Source organism: Oncorhynchus mykiss, chromosome 1 (genome assembly GCF_057628025.1).
Source record: "Oncorhynchus mykiss isolate SJ-2025 chromosome 1, ASM5762802v1, whole genome shotgun sequence".
Classification (NCBI taxonomy): domain Eukaryota; kingdom Metazoa; phylum Chordata; class Actinopteri; order Salmoniformes; family Salmonidae; genus Oncorhynchus; species Oncorhynchus mykiss.
The window spans coordinates 20,860,340-20,882,547 of NC_143022.1; the positions used below are offsets into that span (position 1 = coordinate 20,860,340).

Here is a 22,208-nt window from a genome sequence, read left to right on the forward strand (position 1 = left end):
AGGAAATCAGGTCACAATCCAAACACAGTGGAGGGATAAGAGACACTTTACTACCATGTGTAGAGACATATCTGAAAACGTGGGCACAATCAGAATGTGGACAAGATCAGGACCAAGGATGCATGTTAGCGTCAGGTATTAACGAGTCTATTCAGACAGCGAGAGATTCTCCAGGAGATTCCTGTTCTTTTGGTTGATCTGAGGAGATTGTGTAAAAGCATGGCTGTATTCTTAACGCACAGAAAATGGCTACCCCTGGTGGAGAATCTCCTGTTTTTGTCCCTGATTCACCATGGATTCTTACTCCAACCAGTCTAAACTGCAGTACTGAACACCTGCGGTGCATTCCAGCTGGCTTCACACTTACAGTACTGCCTCTCATTCAGTAAAGCCTCCACATTTTTGCCAGTTATGTGGTCTAAACCTCTAGGTAGTGATATGGTGTCAAACTGTCTTTGTTGAAATTAATAAACTGTCAAATGGAGTGCCAGAGCAGCTTTGGGCATCTCACACAGTGTTGAGTCAGAAGCTCAATGCTATGGGAAGCATTAATCACCTTTTATCTGGGGGTGAAGATGATTGGCACCTCAACATCAAACTGAGTGCATCCACCCAGACATAGTAAACAGAAGCAGCGTGTGGTTTCAGCCAGAGGGGAACCAATACGGCCTCTCTGGGAAACTCGGTTTGGTTCCAAACTATTAATACAGCAGTTATTCTGATTGTTTTATACCAGTACCTTTGAGAACTGTACCTATAAGAGAAATCATAGGGTAACCTACTTTAACCAATGTATACAAAACAATATCAATATTTAGGTGTTCCTAATGTTTGGTATAGTCAGTGTATATAAGGACACGAATACTCTCAGAGTAACCCACTGTGGCCTGTGTAGTCCAGCAGTTAAAGCCTCTGACCCCGGCACACATGTATGTCAGCATAGGTTAGAATCCGGCCCACTGCCCTTTGACCCCCCCCCCCCCCAGTCTTTACTATCTCTTCAATAAAGCAAAACAATTACAAAAATGTACCTTAAAAAAAGTAAAGAACCCACTGGCCTATAATATAGATTTTTGAAGAAAGAGCCTATGCGGCAATAAGACACAACGAGGAGGAAAATCGAACTCTTTCAGGTTAATTTATTTATAAAAGATCCACTGAAGATGTGTTTAAACATACAGTGCATTTTCTAAATAACATTGTGTTTCAGGCGAGAACAAGCCGTCTATGAAGTTGAACAGCCATACATAGATGGTGAAGACCGGTTTCTCGGAATAAAGAGTAATCAGAAATACTTGGCAAATACTTTGGCATAGTTAGCGACAGTGTGTAAAAGACATTTAGCTATATATCAAAACCTCTCAGGGACTCCGCAATGTATGGCGATGACAGCTCAGCCACTACACACTCCCAGCCAGATAGATAGTGACACGAGACGACTGGAGAGTCAGCAAGCTTGGCCGAGTTAGGATGAGAAGCCGCTGGAAGTTTACTTGGCCTGCAATGACAAGAGAGATAGTTCAGTTCAATACATCTTTATTGTCCCCAAAGGGCAATTTAAGTGCAGCATAAATGTCAGACACTAAGTTTATGCGGAGAAAATACAGTACAATATTGCTGGAGTAAAATGATAAACAGCTGTCACCTATGACAATAAATTTCCTTCTGTGGTAGCAACCTCACACTCATTCCACATGGAGGGCATCCCACCCATCCTTCTTATCCTGAGAGAGAAAAGTGTGGAAAATCATTGTCTATGGTGACATAATCAGGGAGAACAACTACAGCACAATTTTCAAGAATGCTAACATTTCCCCTCTCTCTAATAAAGCCATTTGGATGTACAGGCTGGATTTAATCTCTCCCACAATAGGAATGTTTATGTAGTATTTTAAAGTAGTATACGTAACTGCAATGTGCGTTAGATTAAATTGAGCCCTATGTGTATAAACAAGGTGCATATTTCCCACCTCTGACATGACTGGCAGGTTGCCATGGGGGTGGAGCCACATGGTCCTATGTGCTTTGGTCCTCTGCCTCTGGAGCAGCTTCCTCAGTAACCTCTTGACCCTTCTATCTCTGGGGTCAGCACACTTCACCGCCTTCTTGGTGTACAGTCTGCAGCCACAACAGATAAAGAACATTCACCAAGCCAACTTTGCAAATGAAACATACAGAACACACTATAGATATGGAGCATGGTTTCAAGAAAGCCTTCTCTGAACCAAAGCTTCAACAAAGTTGGCTAGCGAGGCATCTTTTCTTTATATGTCTTGTTATTCTCACATATTTCCTTCCTCACATCCCTGGCAATTATAGTAGAATCTGAGCCATAACAACATGACCTGGATAGATGACAATGTCTATGTCTGCAGGTTGCTTGGAGATAGTTGGAATACTTGCATGATGGCTTGTATGCTGCAGTCTGGCCCCTCCGTCTGCACTTCAAACCTCAGCACGTCTTTGGTGCGCACATTCCCCTGGGAGTACTGCATACAGCACTGAACGTCTCTCTGCATCTGTACCCCATCACCTGAGAGAGGGAGGAAGTGAGGGGGAGAGACATACCCTTATGTCAGACTCGTCAAAGCACACTTACAGTATATGAAGGCTGATTGCTATTGGCTCATAAGGAGAGTTGTTATGATAGATATGAGCTCAAATAGCAAATATTTTTGTAGGAATACAAGACATTTCATTGCACTGTTCTATACAGTATAGTTGGACTATGCAAGGTTAATATGTAATGGTTGCTCGTTGACAGGATATGTAATATTGTCAGGAGTATTGCACACCCCCTATACACACAAGAATGCCAGAGGAATTAGCTAGATCATCCCATGTTCCCCAACAATGTACTGTTATGCCAGTGGCACTGTGACTACATGACAAGCCTTTTCATCCAATCAGAGTGAGTAAACACAGTAACATTAGCCGAGATAACAGTTACCATATGCATGTCATATAAAAGCTGCTCTGAACCTTGTCATATATTATCATTGACATCATCGATCACTTTTTCCCATGAAAGTCTTGAGTTATTCAGTTAGCTTGTTATTAGCATTCAAGGTTTTGATGTGAAATCATTGTCTTCCTGCATTCTAGCCCTCTGTTTACATCCATGGCTCTCCCTGCTGCTGCTCCAGTATTGGCTCTATTCCCCTCTCCTCCCTCTCTCCTCTAGCTTCATCTCCTTCGCCATCACTTCCCTGCTAAACTGGCTCCCAGCAGGGTGCATACTGCTGACGGTCTAGTGTAGGTGTTATTGTGTCTTACCTTCCACTGCGTCCAGGAGAACGACAGTCAGAGAAATAACAGTCACAGTCTGCAGCAGAAACATGGTGAGCCTGACAGGGAAGTTCTCCGCTGTATTACCTTCCCCTCTATTGCCGTGTCTCTTATATTCCTCCCTCCCTCCTTTTCCCTCTCCCTCCTGCTCACACTCTCCCCCTCCCTCTCTCTCCCCTCCCTCATCCTCCAGTGCCCCACTAAGAGTGTTCATTTCTGTCTTTCCCACTCTTCAAAAGGTGCTTTCCAAAGATCTTAAAATAATTCTGATTTATGGCATTCTCTAAGGCGGTCATGAAAAGTGATCTACCTTGTTGTAGGTGTGACCCACTGCTAGAGCACAATACATCAGTGGGGGCTGCTGAGGGGAGGACGGCTCATAATAATGTCTGGATCGGAGCTAATGGAATGGCATCAAACACCTGGAAACCATGTGTTTGATATATTTGATACCATTCCACCTATTCCGCTCCAGTCATTACCACGAGCCCGTCCTCCCCAATTAAGGTGCCACCAAACTCCTGTGCAATACAGGGAACACCACACAGCCTGTGATATAAATAGTGTAAGACAAATGTTACAGTGTACTGCACAGGAGGTTGGTGGCTCCTTAATTGGGGAGGAGGGCTCGTGGTAGTGGCTGGAACAGAATCATATCAAACACATGGTTTCCATGTGTTATCTGCCATTCCATTTGTGCCGTTCCAGCCATTATTATGAGCCGTCCTCCCCTCATCAGCCTCCACTGGTGTCCTGTAATACATTCATGTGGTTTTTATCCATGTAAATGACTAAGGCATCAGTAATACCGACATGGTTCAAAATACAAGACAGTTACACGCAGCCTGTTTCCAAAACCAACCACCACCGTCCGCTTGAAGGCTTTAGCTTATCTGTGGTTCAAGCATCAACAATTCACATTATTAAAGAGTGAGTTGAACCAACAGCAGCAGGGTGTGATTACCAGGAGAAAACACAAGTATTAGGTGTGTCTGCTCCTGTTATGGTTTTCATTGAAACTAAACATGTTAAAAACAGATGTCAATAGTCAGACGATGACATAAAACGGCAACCAGCTCTCTACCATTAGACAGATCACAAGATGAGAAATATGATCTGCCAGACGAATGTACATTATAGCTTCGATATTTCATAGTCTCAACTGTGACAGACTTTGTATAGAAGCGATTCTCACATTCTCAATACAACACCTAACAACCTTGTCAAGAGGTTAGGACCTCTCTTGGTTTAATGGTAAAGGTCTTGGACTGACAAATGCAAGTCTCAGAAGGCTACCCCATGAATTTAGAACATTTGGTGTCAGAAATGGGCATCTAAAGTGTAATAGCAAAAGTTGGCAAGTGCATTACTTAATTGCCTTTGGGACCAGTGTGGGACAAGCCCCCAAATTCACAAATATAACTAAATAATAAAATGTCAAATATAAAATGGCTTATGTTAGAGGAAATGGATACAAAGTTAACGCTGGTTGGCGTTTGAGGATTGAATGACCTGGAGACCCAGAGTGGTGGCTTTGGGAAGAGGCTGTTTGCTTTGGCAGGTTGGGTGTCATTAGAACCCAGCTGATGCTCCCTACGATGTCAGAAACCTCCCTTCTAACAAAGCAATGAAACTATTGCAGAATTACAGCACGTTCTCTAATGCCTTTGGTATTCAATTAAATAAACGAGGTTGAAAAAGGAAGTGGAAGGAATGCTATAAAAATATTTTATACATAAAATATACACAAAGTTAAAACTGAACAAATGAAATAAAACCCTTGTCTGAAAAACAAACAAAAAACTGGAGGAAAAAAACAAGTTTTGGACAAGAAAGCCCAAATAACCTTTTGGACTGGAAAACCCAAATAACATTAGTCTTTTCATTTTGAGACTGAATACCTACTGTTTAATGTACCTTAGAATAAATGCTTCCAGTGAATACAAGGAAGTGTTAAGCTATTAACTACTGTAACGTTAAGACACTTAATTTCTTGTTTTGTATTTTACAGCAGTAGCTACTGGAAATGTATTGTTCTATATAATTATGTAGTTGTACAAAGGAATAATACACACCTGGAGAGAATCCCAAATTCAATGAATAGTCAACATGGTAAAACACACCGCCAATGAATACAGGACAAATGATGCTTTAAATCTCTGCTGAATGATGGGATTTAGGTAGTGGCATTTATTAAGATGACAAGGCAACAGTGTAATCCCTACTGTGTGCATACCTGAGCCCTGGAAGTGAAACTATGCAGTCTGTTGAGGGGTGTGGAGGGGGCAAGAATTCAACCCTTAAGAAATCAGGTTTGGAATATTTCAGCTGCAAAAACATACCTTCCCCATTACTCCAGTCTGCTCCTGAGCCAAACACATTTTATGCATATCTTTGGGGCGATTAATAGATCATTGTAAAAGTATTCAGAAGACCACAAGTGACTGTAAATCCACCTATGAAGTCATGGACTAAACCAGTGTTCCTCTGAGGAGGTAGAGAGCCGGAGGAGGGATAAGTACATCCTGGGGATGTTGTAGGGCAAGGATAACTATACCTGTGGTCCAGGCCAGGGCTGTTTAACCCAAAAGAGTGTTATTAACTAGGCAAGTCAGTTAAGAACAAATTCTTATTTACAATGGCGGCCTAGGAACAGTGGATTAACTGCCTTGTTCAGGGGCAGAACGACAGATTTTTACCTTGTCAGCTCGGGGACTCGATCTAGTGTTAAGTTAGGTTTCAGGGGGCATATCTTTGTCCAATTTTGAGATGCATAATTTATCAAGCACATAACATACAACTACAACATACAACAAATATAACAACTAGATGTTCTATGCTGCCTGGCATTCTTCCGGTGGGAGTAGACTGGAACCCTTTGAGGCAGTCCTCAAACTAACATCTATGGTTCACACAGGATTGTATTTATATACTGTAACACTAAACCTGAACGTGTTTGGTTAAACATAGAAATCAATTATTTAAAATCATTGCAACACTCAATGGTCTTGACAGTGCTCATGTGGGGAAACAGAACACTTTTCCAAAACGGATGTGTCCAACAAAAACTGCAAAAATAAAAACATGTCAAATTGAGAAGGTAGGGGACCTTGTAATAAATAATCCGCCCAATTTTACTGGTGCTAGGAAATAAATTACAATGACATTAAATGAGTGAAAGTTGTCAGAAATACTGAAAAGTAACCAAGGGATGAGTTACACCCATCAGATTTGATATATGTTTAATGAAGTGTGTGTGTGAAGTGTTCATTAGAAATCATTTGGGAATGAAATAGATTGTTCTGCAGCAATATAATGCATGGCAGGTGGGCTAAACTGCACTCAACCCACTACTCTGTTGATACACTAAAGCAGAACCTATTCAGGAATGCACAAGGAGCACCTAAGATGTTGTGTATTTTTTTTGTCCAGCCTTGATTTCCTCCAGATACATTTCAATTTGCCATAGCTCCAGACCACCAGCACAGCCACTTTCGCCCACATGTGTGTCTGTCCTGGCGTGAGCCATCGTAATCTTCAGAAAAGCTCATATTATGCTTTTTTGATTATGGACCTGTCCTGCAGCTCAAGTCCCTCTCTCTGGCCCGATAGTTTATAGAAACAGCAAAACAAACAGGATATAATGGTATGATACGTAAATATAGTCTCTAAGCTTGGAACCTGCAGACAGAGTAATAGATATTAGGAAAGGAAATGCCCAACGTCTTACCCCTTAGTCCGCAAAATATAGACCTGGTCATTTGCTAGACCCCCTGTAAAGCATTGTGTCTGCTAGAGGTTTTAAATGATTTTGGCTGGATAGAATTTGATGTATCGTACTTTCCATTTTATTAAAATGTTAAGTCTATATTTTCCTCACATTGGAAACTGGCACAGTGTAGTTGTTGCCTAAACAGCTGGACACTACGGAACACTAAATGAAGATGGATGCATTTCTTTTGAAAATAAATTACACTTCCCAATAAAGCTTTCTTGATTAAAACGACAATTTTTAGATTTACAAACATTTGTATGATTTATTTCAACACACCTCACATTACTTACAACAAAAAAAAGTCATCATCAATGATGTCAGTATATACTGTACATGTTCAGGAAGGGAACTCCTTGCAACCAGTACCAAAACCTTCTCAAATATGTAATTACCAACTCAGTGATGTCACTTCAAAAGCAAGACAGGTCAGTCTGGTTTCCAAATGCCTCTGATCTTTGAACTGCCTTCTTTCTTCTGAGAGTGTCTAGGCATCGAGAGTACCTTTAAAGAGAACATAGAAAAACTAAATATTGTCAACCATACTATACAAATCTATTATTAATATATACTACCGTTCAAAAGTTTGGGGTCACTTAGAAATGTCCTTGTTTTTGAAAGAAAAGCTATTTTTTTTACCATTAAAATAACATCAAATTGATCAGAAATACAGTGTAGACATTGTTAATGTTGTAAATTACTATTGTAGATGGAAAGGGCTGATTTTTAATAGAATATCTACATAAGCGTACGGAGTTCCATTATCAGCAACCATCACTCCTGTGTTCCAATGGCAAGTTGTGTTAGCTAATCCAAGTTTATCGTTTTAAAATGCTAATTGATCATCAGAAAACCCTTTTGCAATTATGTTAGCACAGCTGAAAACTGTTGTCCTGATTAAAGATGCAATAAAACTGGCCTTCTTCAGACTAGTTGAGTATCTGGAGCATCAGCATTTGTGGGTTCGATTACAGGCTCAAAACGGCCAGAAACAAAGAACTTCCTTCTGAAACTCGTCAGTCTATTCTTGTTCTGAGAAATGAAGGCTATTCCATGCGAGAAATTACCAAGAAACTGAAGATCTCGTACAATGCTCTGTACTACTCCCTTCACAGAACAGCACAAACTGGCTGTAAACAGAATTTAAAAAAAAGAGAAGTGGGAGGCCCCGGTGAACAACTGAGCAAGAGGACAAGTACATTAGTGTGTCTAGTTTGAGAAACAGATGCCTCACAAGTCCTCAACTGGCAGCTTCATTAAATAGTACCCACACAACACCAGTCTCAACGTCAACAGTGAAGATGCGACTCCGGGATGTAGGCCTTCTAGGCAGAGTTGCAAAGAAAAAGCCATATCTCAGACTGGCCAATAAACAGAAAAGATTAAGTTGGGCAAAAGAACACAGACATTCATGAGATGCAGAAAAAATGAAAAGATGCCGGAGGAGTGCTTGACACAAGCATGGTGGAGGCAATGTGATGGTCTGGGGGTGCTTTGGTGGTGGTAAAGTGGGAGATTTGTACAGGGTAAATGGGATCCTGAAGAAGGAAGGCTATAACTACATTTTGCAACGCCATGCCACACCCTGTGGACGGCGCTTAATTGGAGCCAATTTCCTCCTACTTTATTATTATTTATTTTTTCTTTCACCTTTATTTAACCCGGTGGGCCAGTTGAGAACAAGTTCTCATTTACAACTGCGACCTGGCCAAGATAAAGCAAAGCGACAACAACAACACAGAGTTAAACAAACGCACAGTCAATAACACAATATAGAAATCTATGTACAGTGTGAACAAATGTAGAAGATTAGGGAGGTAAGGCAATAAATAGGCCATTGAGGAGATATAACTACAATTTAGCATTAACACCGGAGTGTTAGATGTGCAGATAATGATGTGCAAGTAGAGATCCTGGAGTGCAAAAGAGCAAAAAGATAAATAACAATACGGGGTATATGAGGAAGTTGGATGTGCTATTTACAGATTTACTGTAAATAGCACACCTGTAAGCTGCTCTGACAGCTGATGCTTAAAGTTAGTGAGGGAGATATGTCTCCAGCTTCAGTGATTTTTGCAATTCGTTCCAGTCATTGGCAGCAGAGAACTGAAAGGAAAGGCGGCCAAAGGGGGTGTTGGCTTTAGGGATGACCAGTGAAATATACAGCAATCGGTTAAAGAGCATGCATTTAGTTTTACTAGGATTTAAAAGCAGTTGGAGGCCACAGAAGGAGTGTTGTATGGCATTGAAGCTCGTTTGGAGGTTTGTTAACAGTGTCCAAAGAAGGGCCAGAGGTATACAGAATGGTGTCATCTGCGTAGAGGTGGATCAGAGAATCACCAGCAGCAAGAGCAACATCAGTGATATATACAGAGAAAAGAGTCGGCCCGAGAATTGAACCCTGTAGCACCCCCATAGAGACTGCCAGAGGTCCGGACAACAGGCCCTCCGATTTGACACACTGAACTCTGAGAAGTAGTTGGTGAACCAGGCGAGGCAGTCATTTGAGAAACAAAGGCTATTGAGTCTGCCGATAAGAATGCAGTGATTGACAGAGTCAAAAGCCTTGGCCAGGTCGATGAAAGCGTCTGCACAGTACTGCCTTTTATCGATGGCGGTTATGATATCGTTTAGGACCTTGACCATGACCAGCTCGGAAACCAGATTGCATAGTGGAGAAGGTATGGTGGGATTCTAAATGGTTGGTGATCTGTTTGTTAACTTGGCTTTCGAAAATTTTAGAAAGGCAGGGCAGGATGGATATAGGTCTATAACAGTGTGGGTCTAGAGTGTCTCCCCCTTTAAAGAGGGGGATGACTGCGGTAGCGTTCCAATTTTTGGGGATCTCGGATGATACGAAATAGGTTGAACAGGGGTTGCAACCATTTCGGCAGACCATTTTAGAAAGAGAGGGTCCAGATTGTCTAGCCCAGCTGATTTGTAGAGATCCAGATTTTGCAGCAGGACAATGACCCAAAGCACCGCTCCAAACTATGCAAGAACTATTTAATTTCATTGTTATTTTCTCAACCATCTACACACAATACCCCATAATGTAACACAATATCAGGAAGGCATTCCTAATGTTTTGTACACAGTGTGATAGATACTGTCTGTGTGTGTGTGTCTATCACACCGTGTACAAAACATTGGGAACACATGCTCTTTCCATGACAAAGACTGACCAGGTGAAACCTATGATCCCTTATTGTAGATGAAGATGATGATTTAGCCTTGAGACATGGATTTTGTATGTGTGCCATTCGGAGGGTGAATGGACAAGACAAAAGATTTAGGTGTCTTTGAACAGGGTACGGTATTAGGTGCCAGGCACACTGGTTTGAGTGCTTCAAGAACTGCAACGCTCCTGGGTTTTTCACGCTCAACAGCTTCCCGTGTGTATCAAGAATGATTCACCACCCAATGACATCCAGCCAACTTGACAACTGTGGGAAGCATTGGCGTCAACATGGGCCAGCATCCCTGTGGAATGCTTTCGACACCTTGTAGAGTCCATGCCTGACGAATTGAGTTTGTTCTGAGGGCAAAAGGGGGTGCAACTTAATATTAAGGTATTCCAAATGTTTTATACACTCAGTGTAATATATATAAACTATATATTCACTTTGGATTGTTATTTCTTGATTTTATTATATGTATTTGCAAGATATTCTACTGCACCTTTGGAGCTAGTAGCATAAGTATTTTGCTGCACCTGCTACAACACCTGCATATACGTGTACGCGACCCATACACTTTTATTTGATTCATTACTGATTCAGTACAGCCACTGAATCAGGCAAATGCATCACAGCAGAATCATCCGATTAAAAAAAAATATCAATTTTATGAGGAAAAAACATGGTAGAGGTTTAGTAAAGAAGCATCCTTGGAAGAAAATGGAAGAGAACTTACCTTCCAGAAAAGCAAACTCATCTATGGCCTCGATTGCATTGTCTGTTAGTGGAAAAAACAAAAACAATAGTTAGGAACAACTAGTCAAAGGCTAGCCCAGGGGTAGGCAACCCTGTTCCTGGAGTGCCGCTGGTACTTTGATCAGTTTGGCGACTGCCTAAATTCAACACACCTGGTCTTCTAGGTTGGTTAAATCAAAAACTAGGGTTGCCTTCCCCTGGTCTAGCCTAAGTGGCCACCATTCCTGGTCCTGTAGAGTTAGGCCTATACCTGATTTAACTTACCAAGGTCTTAGTGGTGAGGAAGAACAAAAGCCTGCACACCAACTCAAATACAGTTTTGCTGTACACACTTTTGCTGTAGCCCTAGATAAACACCTGATTCCTCTTGTTAATGAATCATCAAGCCCTCAATGAGATGAGGTGTGTGTCCTACAATAAAAGTGTTTATTGTTGGTGGGAGTTGGTGTGCAGGCTTTTGTTCTACCTCAACACTAGGACCTAAATCAGTTGAAGCAGGTATAGGCCTAATACGTGTTTAGTACTGGGATGGAACTAAAGTCTGCAAACCCTGTGGCTCTCCAGAACCAGGGGTTGGTGACCATTACACTAAGCATATGGTATATAGGATCAATGTTTGGTCTACAACATGTCCACTTGACATTACTAACCTAAGTCTTTCCTCTGCAAAGTTTTCCTCTTTCCTTGCTGGGCATACACCAGGGCATCTTTGGCAATCATCTCAACAAAGAGTTCCTGGAAGACATGAACTGAAGTTTAGTATACAGTGAGTAACATCCAGGGATGTAGTGCTGCCGGAGCGCAAAGGAGTGGCGCTCTCTCACTTTTCAATTTTAGAATACATGGAGCTGGTAAAACTACTTCTGGAAAATTCATTCTAATGATTTCTAAATCAAATTATATTTAATTACCACTAAAATTCCATGAAAAATGATAGGATGACAAACCAAATAAATACAGTGCCTTGCGAAAGTATTCGGCCCCCTTGAACTTTGCGACCTTTTGCCACATTTCAGGCTTCAAACAAAGATATAAAACTATTTTTTTGTGAAGAATCAACAACAAGTGGGACACAATCATGAAGTGGAACGACATTTATTGGATATTTCAAACTTTTTTAACAAATCAAAAACTGAAAAATTGGGCGTGCAAAATTAGTCAGCCCCCTTAAGTTAATACTTTGTAGCGCCACCTTTTGCTGGGATTACAGCTGTAAGTCGCTTGGGGTATGTCTCTATCAGTTTTGCACATCGAGAGACGGGAAAAAAATGCAATTCCTCCTTGCAAAACAGCTCGAGCTCAGTGAGGTTGGATGGAGAGCATTTGTGAACAGCAGTTTTCAGTTCTTTCCACAGATTCTCGATTGGATTCAGGTCTGGACTTTGACTTGGTCATTCTAACACCTGGATATGTTTATTTTTGAACCATTCCATTGTAGATTTTGCTTTATGTTTTGGATCATTGTCTTGTTGGAAGACAAATCTCCGTCCCAGTCTCAGGTCTTTTGCAGACTCCATCAGGTTTTCTTCCAGAATGGTCCTGTATTTGGCTCCATCCATCTTCCCATCCATTTTAACCATCTTCCCTGTCCCTGCTGAAGAAAAGCAGGCCCAAACCATGATGCTGCCACCACCATGTTTGACAGTGGGGATGGTGTGTTCAGGGTGATGAGCTGTGTTGCTTTTACGCCAAACATAACGTTTTGCATTGTTGCCAAAAAGTTCCATTTTGGTTTCATCTGACCAGAGCACCTTCTTCCACATGTTTGGTGTGTCTCCCAGGTGGCTTGTGGCAAACTTTAAACGACACTTTTTATGGATATCTTTAAGAAATGGCTTTCTTCTTGACACTCTTCCATGAAGGCCAGATTTGTGCAATATATGACTGATTGTTGTCTTATGGACAGAGTCTCCCACCTCAGCTGTAGATCTCTGCAGTTCATCCAGAGTGATCATGGGCCTCTTGGCTGCATCTCTGATCAGTCTTCTCCTTGTATGAGCTGAAAGTTTAGAGGGACGGCCAGGTCTTGGTAGATTTGCAGTGGTCTGACACTCCTTCCATTTCAATATTATCGCTTGCACAGTGCTCCTTGGGATGTTTAAAGCTTGGGAAATCTTTTTGTATCCAAATCCGGCTTTAAACTTCTTCACAACAGTATCTCGGACCTGCCTGGTGTGTTCCTTGTTCTTCATGATGCTCTCTGCGCTTTTAACGGACCTCTGAGACTATCACAGTGCAGGTGCATTTATACGGAGACTTGATTACACACAGGTGGATTGTATTTATCATCATTAGTCATTTAGGTCAACATTGGATCATTCAGAGATCCTCACTGAACTTCTGGAGAGAGTTTGCTGCACTGAAAGTAAAGGCGCTGAATAATTTTGCACGCCCAATTTTTCAGTTTTTGATTTGTTAAAAAAGTTTGAAATATCCAATAAATGTCATTCCACTTCATGATTGTGTCCCACTTGTTGTTGATTCTTCACAAAAAAATACAGTTTTATATCTTTATGTTTGAAGCCTGAAATGTGGCAAAAGGTCGCAAAGTTCAAGGGGGCCGAATACTTTCGCAAGGCACTGTATGTATGGCAGCCTAGAGGTAAATGGTGGTTTCTTCCCTGTCTTATCTCTGGCAGTGGCTAGAATGATTAACTATAGGCTGTGTGTGTGCACTGCGGAGACCTGTAGGAGGCTTGACCACTTTGGCCAATTAGAACTCTGAAAAAAGTCAAGTCACTGTGTGTCTGCCTTGATGTTCATAAAACTCCACGAACCCCCTCTTGTGCAGTGGAACCCAGAACAATGTGTGATCACTTGTTTACAGAGACAGCGTCCTGCCGAGGACACCCAAACCAGTAGCCACCGCAAAGCTCAAGGAGCCTGACCCTCTCTGGAAGTTGCTGAATAATTGCTTGGCTATTGGTTGAGACGTAGGGCCCGTTCTAGCTTGGTATGTCAGGATGGGCAATTGGAAATGTGAATTGGGCCAAGTTGGAGGAAATAATGCAGTTACAGAAATACAGGGGGTGGAGATTGGGGTGCCTTGTGAGAATTGGGGGGTGTGAACAACGTCTAGTATTAAGGAAGTCTCAAGGTATTGCTCGCCTGAGGTAGAGTATCTCATGATAAGCTGTAGACCACACTTCTACCGAGAGTTTTCATCTACATTATTCATAGCGGTCTATTTACCACCTCAAACCAAAGCTGGCACTAAGACTGCACTCAACAAGCTGTATAAGGCCATAAGCAAACAAGAAAATGCTCATCCAGAAGCGGCGCTCCTATTGGCCGGGGACTTTAATGCAGGGAAACTTAAATCCGTCATTTCCATCAGCATGTCACATGTGCAACCAGAGGGGAGAAGGGAAAAAAGATTCTAGACCACCTTTACTCCACACACACACAGAGATGCATACAAAGCTCTCCCTCGCCCTCCATTTGGCAAATCTGACCATAATTCTATCCTCCCGATTCCTGCTTAGGAGCAAAAAACTAAAGCAGGAAGTACCAGTGTCTCGCTCAATACGGAAGTGGTCAGATGACACGGATGCTACACTACAGGACTGTTTTGCTAGCACTGACTGAAATATGTATACTTATTTTCCACCATAATTTGCAAATAAATTCATAAAAAATCCTACAATGTGATTTTCTGGATTTTCCTCATTTTGTCTGTCATAGTTGAAGTGTACCTATGATGAAAATTACAGGCCTCTCTCATCTTTTTAAGTGGGAGAACTTGCACAATTGGTGGCTGACTAAATACTTTTTTGCCCCACTGTATATACTAGGCAGTGTCAGAGGAAGGCCCAAACATGCATTTCACACTAAGGTGAATATCTGTTATATGCAGCACGTGACAAATAAAATTTGATTTGAAGTAGACAAGGATGGGAAAAGGGTGAGGAATCCTGGGAGGATTCCAGGGAGTAGTTGATTTGTGCCAGCACATAGTGATAGGCCAACAAGTTATTTATGCATTAGTAAGGTTGGCTTCTTAGCGTTCATAGCAATAGTTATCAACTGTACCACAGTTATTGAATGTAAATCACAGAAAATAGATGTTGTGGTGGCAGCTGGAGACATGTATTTGGGTATAAGAGATTTGACATCAAAATAGTTACAAGGTTTGTTGAGAGGTGGTGTTCCATCCTCCCAGGACCTTAGCATGGTGCAGGAGCAGATGGGGTCAAAGTAGTGGAATTGGATAGTGTATATTTAATGAGTAAAGGTGGTGTTGTCTAGGGCTATATTTCACATTCTTAGAGGAACAGGACAAATGAAGAGAATTTAATGTAGGTAGGTCGTGACTGGCCTCACACTCCAGTACAATAGGTGGCGGTGTATGCACCTAAAAGTTGAATGCGATCCACCATCCAAATCCCAAAGAAGGACTGACTTCAGCACCCAAAGACTAGCCCGTAATTACTGTCGGCTAAAGAGCCCCACAGTGGAGGGGTTGGGTTAATGCAGAAGACACATTTCAGTTGAAAGCATTCAGTTGTACAACTGACTAGCTGTCCCCTTTTCATGATACCAATAAAACCATGCAGTCCACCATTTTTCCCATAGGGGATTTTAGAAACACTTCAAATAAGGGCTGTGTTTCATGACCAGCTGGCTAGAGCGTTTACAGACAGAGGTCGACCGATTGTGATTTTTCAACTCCGATACCGATTATTGGATGACCAAAAAAAGCCGATACCGATTAATCAGCCAATTTAATTTTTGAAAATTTGTAATAATGACAATTACAACAATACTGAATTAACACTTATTTTAACTTAATTTAATACATTAATAAAACCAATTTATCCTCAAATAAATAATGAAACATGTTCAATTTGGTTTTAATAATGCATCAACAAAGTGTTGGAGAAGAAAGTAAAAGTGCAATATGTGCCATGTAAGAAAGCTAACGTTTAAACTCCTTGCTCAGAAAATGAGAACATGAAAGCTGGTGGTTCCTTTTAACATGAGTCTTCAATATTCCCAGGTAAGAAGTTTTAGGTTGTAGTTATTATAGGAATTATAGGACTATTTCCCTCTATACCATTTGTATTTCATTAACCTTTCACTATTGGATGTTCTTATAGGCACTTTAGTATTGCCAGTGTAACAGTATAGCTTCCGTCCCTCTCCTCGCTCCTACCTGGGCTCTAACCAGGAACACAACGACAACAGCCACCCTCGAAGCAGCGTTACACATGCAGAGCATGGGGAACAACCACTTCAAGTCTCAGAGCGAGTGACGTATCAAACGCCATTAGCGAGCACACCGCTAACTAGCTAGCCATTTCACATCAGTTACACCAGCCTAATCTCAGGAGTTGATAGGCTTGAAGCCATAAACAGCTGCTGGCAAACGCACGAAAGTGCTGTTTGAATGAATGCTTACGAGCCTGCTGCTGCCTACCACCGCTCAGTCAGACTGCTCTATCAAATCATAGACTTAGTTATAACATGATAACACACAGAAATACGAGCCTTAGGTCATTAATATGGTCAAATCCGGAAACTATCATCTCGAAAACAAGACGTTTATTCTTTCAGTGAAATATCGAACCGTTCCATATTTTATCTAACAGGTGGCATCCATAAGTCTAAATATTCCTGTTACATTGCACAACCTTCAATGTTATGTCATAATTACGTAAAATTCTGGCAAATTAGGCGGCCCAAACTGTTGCATATACACTGCCTCTGAGTGCAATGAACGCAAGAGAAGTGACAATTTCACCTTGTTAATATTGCCCGCAAACCTGGATTTCTTTTAGCTAAATATGCAGGTTTAAAAATATTTACTTCTGTGTATTGATTTTAAGAAAAGGCATTGATGTTTATGGTTAGGGACACATTGGAGCAACGATATGCACCGCATCGATTATATGCAACGCAGGACACGCTAGATAAACTAGTAATATCATCAACCACTTGTAGTTAACTAGTGATTATGATTGATTGATTGTTTTTTATAAGATAAGTTTAATGCTAGCTAGCAACTTACCTTGGCTTACTGCATTCGCGTAACAGGCAGTCTCCTCATGGAGTGCAATGAGAGGCAGGTGGTTCGAGCGTTGGACTAGTTAACTGTAAGGTTGCAAGATTGAATCCCCCGAGCTGACAAGGTAAAAATCTGTCGTTCTGCCCCTGAACAAGGCAGTTAACCCACCGTTACTAGGCCGTCATTGAAAATAAGAATGTGTTCTTAACTAACTTGCCTAGTTAAATAAAGATTAAATAAAAGGTGTTAAAAAAACATTTAAAAAAATAAAAAAATAACTTGCCAAATCGGTGTCCAAAAATACAGCCATTCCGATTAATCGGTCGACCTCTAACAGACATATTCAATCTCTCCCTATCCCAGTCTGCTGTCCCCACTTGCTTCAAGATGTCCACTATTGTTCCTGTACCCGAGAAAGCAAAAGTAAATATAAGGGTGTTCTTGAGCGGCTAAATGTTCTTTACCATTCGGCCATCAGATTTGCCACCAATGCTCCTTATAGGACACATCACTGCACTCTATACTCCTCTGTAAACTGGTCATCTCTGTATACCCGTCACAAGACCCACTGGTTGATGCTTGTTTATAAAACCCTCTTAGGCCTCACCCCCCCTATCTGAGATATCTACTGCAGCCCTCATCCTCCACATACTTGACCCGTTCTGCCAGTCACATTCTGTTAAAGGTCCCCAAAGCACACACATCCCTGGGTCGCTCCCCTTTTCAGTTCGCTGCAGCTAGTGACTGGAACAACCTGCAACAAATACTCAAACTGGACAGTATTCTCAATCTCTTCATTCAAAGACACTCTTACTGACAGTTGTGGCGGCTTTGCGTGATGTATTGTTGTCTTTCTACCTTCTTGCCCTTTGTGCTGTTGTCTGTGCCCAATAATGTTTGTACCATGTTTTGTGCTGCTACCATGTTGTGTTGCTACCATGCTGTGTTGTCATGTGTTGCTGCCTTGCTATGTTGTCGTCTTAGGTCTCTCTTTATGTAGTGTTGTCATGATGTGTGTTTTGTCCTATATTTATATTTTATTTTTAATCCCAGCCCCTGTAGGAGGCCTTTTGGTAGACCGTCATTGTAAATAAGAATTTGTTCTTAACTGACTTGCCTAGTTAAATAAAAAAATTAACTATATTACTATCGCCACATAGCACTCACTTCTGTAATCATGAAGTGCTTTGAGAGGCTAGTTAAGTATAATATCACCTCCACCCACTTGAATTTACATACCGTCCCAATAGATCCAGACTACGCAATAGACATCACACTGAACACTGCCCTAAGAGGAATGTCTATGTAAGAATAATGTCATTGACTACAGCTCAGCCTTCAACACCATAGTACCTTCAAAGCTCATCATTAAGCTCGGAAGCCTGGGTCTGAACACCGCCCTGTGCAACTGGGTCCTGGACTTCCTGACGAGCCGCCCCCAGGTGGTGAAGGTAGGAAACAACACCTCTACTACGCTGATCCTCAACACAGGGGCCCCACAAGGGTGCATGCTCAACCCCCTCCTGTACTCCCTGTTCACCCATGACTATGTGGCCATGCACGCCTCCAATTCAATCATTAAGTTTGCAGATGACAACAGTAGTAGGCCTGATTACCAACAACGATGAGACAGCCTACAGGGAGAGGTATAGGCCCTGGGGGAGTGGTGCCAGAAAAATTACCTCTCCCTCAATAAAACCAAGGAGCTGATGGTGGATTCAGGAGACCGCAGAGGGAGCACGCTCCCATCCACGAGACCACAGTAAAGAAGGTGAAAAGCTTCAAGTTCCTCAACGTCAATGACAATCTGAAATGGTCCACCCACACAGAAATTTGGCTTGGTCCCTAAGACCCTCACAAACTTTCACAGATGCACCATTGAGCACAGCCTGCACACTGGGCTCTCCAGATGGTGGTGCGGTCTGCCCAACATATCACCAGGGGCACACTGCCTGCCGTCCAGGACACCCGCAGCACCTGATGTCACAGTAAGGCCAAAAAGATCAAGGACATCAACCACCTGCCTGTTCACCCTGATATCATCCAGAAATAGAGGTTAGTAAAGGTGCATCAAAGCTGCGACTGAGAGACTGAAAAACAGCTTCTATCTCAAGGCCATCAGACTGTTAAATAGCCATCACTAGCAGGCCTCCACCCAGTATCCTGCACTGAACTTAATCACTGTCACTAGCCGGCTACCACCCAGTTACTCAACCCTGCACCTTAGAGGCTGCTGCACTAAGTACATAGACATGGAATCACTGGTCACTTGAATAAATGTTTACATACCGTTTTACTAATTTAATATGTATATACTGTTTTCTAGTCAATGCCAATTTGACATTGCTCACCCTAATATTGATATATTTCTTAATTCCATTATTTTCTTTAATGTGTGTGTATTGTTGTGAATTGTTAGATACTACTACACTGTTGGAGCCATGTACAAAGAATAATTTCGCTACACCCGCAATAACAACTGCTAAATACAGTGGGGCAAAAAAGTATTTAGTCAGCCACCAATTGTGCAAGTTCTCCCACTTAAAAAGATGAGAGGCCTGTAATTTTCATCATAGGTACACTTCAACTATGACAGACAAAATGAGAAAAAAAATCCAGAAAATCACATTGTAGGATTTTTAATGAATTTATTTGCAAATTGTGGAAAATAAGTATTTGGTCAATAACAACAGTTTATCGCAATACTTTGTTATATACCCTTTGTTGGCAATGACAGAGGTCAAACGTTTTCTGTAAGTCTTCACAAGGTTTTCACACACTGTTGCTGGTATTTTGGCCCATTCCTACATGCAGATCTCCTCTAGAGCAATGATGTTTTGGGGCTGTTGCTGGGCAACACGGACTTTCAACTCCTTCCAAAGATTTTCTATGGGGTTGAGATCTGGAGACTGGCTAGGCCACTCCAGGACCTTGAAATGCTTCTTACGAAGCCACTCCTTCGTTGCCCGGGCGGTGTGTTTGGGATCATTGTCATGCTGAAAGACCCAGTCACGTTTCATCTTCAATGCCCTTGCTGATGGAAGGAGGTGTTCACTCAAAATCTCACAATACATGGCCACATTCATTCTTTCCTTTATACGGATCAGTCGCCCTGGTCCCTTTGCAGAAAAACAGCCCCAAAGCATGATGTTTCCACCCCCATTCTTCACAGTAGGTATGGTGTTCTTTGGATGCAACTCAGCATTCTTTGTCCTCCAAACACGACGAGCTGAGTTTTTACCAAAAAGTTATATTTTGGTTTCATCTGACCATATGACATTCTCCCAATCTTCTTTTGGATCATCCAAATGCTCTCTAGCAAACTTCAGACGGGCCTGGACATGTACTGGCTTAAGCAGGGGGACACGTCGGGCACTGCAGGATTTGAGTCCCTGGCGGCGTAGTGTGTTACTGATGGTAGGCTTTGTTACTTTGGTCCCAGCTCTCTGCAGGTCATTCACTAGGTCCCCCCGTGTGGTTCTGGGATTTTTGCTCACCGTTCTTGTGATCATTTTGACCCCACGGGGTGAGATCTTGCGTGGAGCCCCAGATTGAGGGAGATTATTAGTTGTCTTGTATGTCTTTCCTTTCCTAATAATTGCTCCCACAGTTGATTTCTTCAAACCAAGCTGCTTACCTATTGCAGATTCAGTCTTCCCAGCCTGTTGCAGGTCTTCAATTTTGTTTCTGGTGTCCTTTGACAGCTCTTTGGTCTTGGCCATAGTGGAGTTTGGAGTGTGACTGTTTGAGGTTGTGGACAGGTGTCTTTTATACTGATAACAAGTTCAAACAGGTGCCATTAATACAGGTAACGAGTGGAGGACAGAGGAGCATCTTAAAGAAGAAGTTACAGGTCTGTGAGAGCCAGAAATCTTGCTTGTTTGTAGGTGACCAAATACTTATTTTTCACCATAATTTGCAAATAAATTCATTAAAAATCCTACAATGTGATTTTCTTTCTCATTTTGTCTGTCATAGTTGAAGTGTACCTATGATGAAAATTACAGGGCTCTCATCTTTTTAAGTAGGAGAACTTGCACAATTGGTGGCTGACTAAATACTTTTTTGCCCCACTGTATATGTATGTATGTATGTGACCAATAAAATTTGATTTGATGTAGGCTTACCCTGGCGTGACATTTTGATAACTATGTAAATCTCTCTCGGATAAGGTGACGTATCAATATATTCGGCTCTATTTACGCTCAGATTCAAAACTGCTAATTAGCATCAAAATAGACATCATGCAAAAATACAAATCCATGCAAGCTCCACCACGTCATCGCTAACTGATCCCTTTGCTAACAGGTATTGTGTCAATTAAAAAAAAAATGTGCAGAAGACAGTTCACAGAATTGTCCATTTAAAGAAATGTTGCATATCTATTCCTACATCTAGCTAAGATCATAGTTAATCCAGAGAATCTTAGTTTTACCTCAATTTGGCAGTCTTGTCCAAATTAACATTGCAGTTGTAGTTCCTTATGATAGCCACATTAGCAGCCAATTAGCATTTAATTTTTGGGAGGGTAAATACATGCAAATATATTTGTTAGGAGAGATTTACACAGCTATGAAAACGTCGCGCCAGGGTAAGCCTACACGAAACACAGCCCATATTTTAAGTGTTTCCAAAATCCCCTATGGGAAAAATGAAAGGTGGAAAAACGATAGGAACCATTTCCCCGTTTGACCTCTAGGTTTTATGGGTATTATGACATCCTGTGGTACTCAATTAACTAACTACAACAAGGACCATAAATCAGCTGGCTAGCCAGTAGACGTTACATGCATTAGTTCATGTTGACTGTAGGCTACCAAATATGAAAACAAACTATCATACGGGTAGTTACTCCACGTAATAGTTTTAACTTACTGTGGCTTTAGCTATGATAAACACAGACTCTTGACTGGCGAGGGACACGTCTGGGTCGGCTTTCATCAATGCCTTGATGCGGGATAGCGGTAACTTCGCGAGACGGTTCTGGGGAGCTCCTGCAACAGGCCCAGTTTGTTGGTTGTTCTCTCCAGCCTCGTTCCCCCGTGCCTCTTCCTCGCCTTCACATCGCTCTGGTTCCGACTCTGTGGGTCCCAAGGGGGCGACAGAGACTGCAACACTTTCCGCCATTCTCTTGTAGCCACATACAGTTCGTAGCTAGCATGTGCTACTTTCCTAACGTAGAAAATGTGTTCGAATTCGAGAATCA

The 22,208-nt window shown here is 41.8% G+C and overlaps 2 protein-coding genes across 4 annotated transcripts; both read right to left on the reverse strand.

The window, feature by feature from the left end:
• Positions 1-1,122: 1,122 nt before the first annotated feature.
• Positions 1,123-7,564, reverse strand: LOC149985434 (C-C motif chemokine 20-like). 3 transcript variants are annotated; one of them, XM_090202184.1, is made up of 5 exons: positions 7,456-7,564; positions 2,404-2,533; positions 1,971-2,118; positions 1,646-1,724; positions 1,123-1,498 (listed from the first exon to the last, which is right to left on the reverse strand). In XM_090202184.1, exons 2-4 carry the CDS (start codon positions 2,517-2,519, stop codon positions 1,686-1,688), a joined length of 303 nt encoding a protein of 100 aa, XP_090058310.1. In that variant the 5' UTR covers positions 2,520-2,533; positions 7,456-7,564; the 3' UTR covers positions 1,123-1,498; positions 1,646-1,685. The 3 variants fall into 3 exon arrangements, with proteins under 3 accessions (XP_090058310.1, XP_090058338.1, XP_090058265.1); XM_090202212.1 differs by lacking the exon at positions 7,456-7,564 and adding an exon at positions 5,364-5,492; XM_090202139.1 differs by lacking the exon at positions 7,456-7,564 and adding an exon at positions 3,277-3,641.
• Positions 7,298-22,190, reverse strand: LOC110502819 (DNA polymerase epsilon subunit 4). Its single transcript, XM_021581178.3, has 4 exons — positions 21,878-22,190; positions 11,646-11,730; positions 10,976-11,017; positions 7,298-7,564 (listed from the first exon to the last, which is right to left on the reverse strand). Exons 1-4 carry the CDS (start codon positions 22,127-22,129, stop codon positions 7,548-7,550), a joined length of 396 nt encoding a protein of 131 aa, XP_021436853.1. The 5' UTR covers positions 22,130-22,190; the 3' UTR covers positions 7,298-7,547.
• Between the last annotated feature and the right edge of the window lie 18 nt (positions 22,191-22,208).

Coding starts and splice junctions, on each gene's coding strand:
- LOC149985434 (XM_090202139.1), bottom strand. CDS start 3,502: ATGAACACTCTTAGTGGGGCACTGGAGGATGAGGGAGGGGAGAGAGAG. Junction 2,119..2,403: donor TGCAGCATACAAGCCATCAT/GCAAGTATTCCA, acceptor TTGTGGCTGCAG/ACTGTACACCAAGAAGGCGG. Junction 1,725..1,970: donor ACCTGCCAGTCATGTCAGAG/GTGGGAAATATG, acceptor TTTCTCTCTCAG/GATAAGAAGGATGGGTGGGA.
- LOC110502819 (XM_021581178.3), bottom strand. CDS start 22,129: ATGGCGGAAAGTGTTGCAGTCTCTGTCGCCCCCTTGGGACCCACAGAG. Junction 11,731..21,877: donor TTATCATAGCTAAAGCCACA/GTAAGTTAAAAC, acceptor CATGTCTTCCAG/GAACTCTTTGTTGAGATGAT. Junction 11,018..11,645: donor TTTGCAGAGGAAAGACTTAG/GTTAGTAATGTC, acceptor TTCCACTAACAG/ACAATGCAATCGAGGCCATA.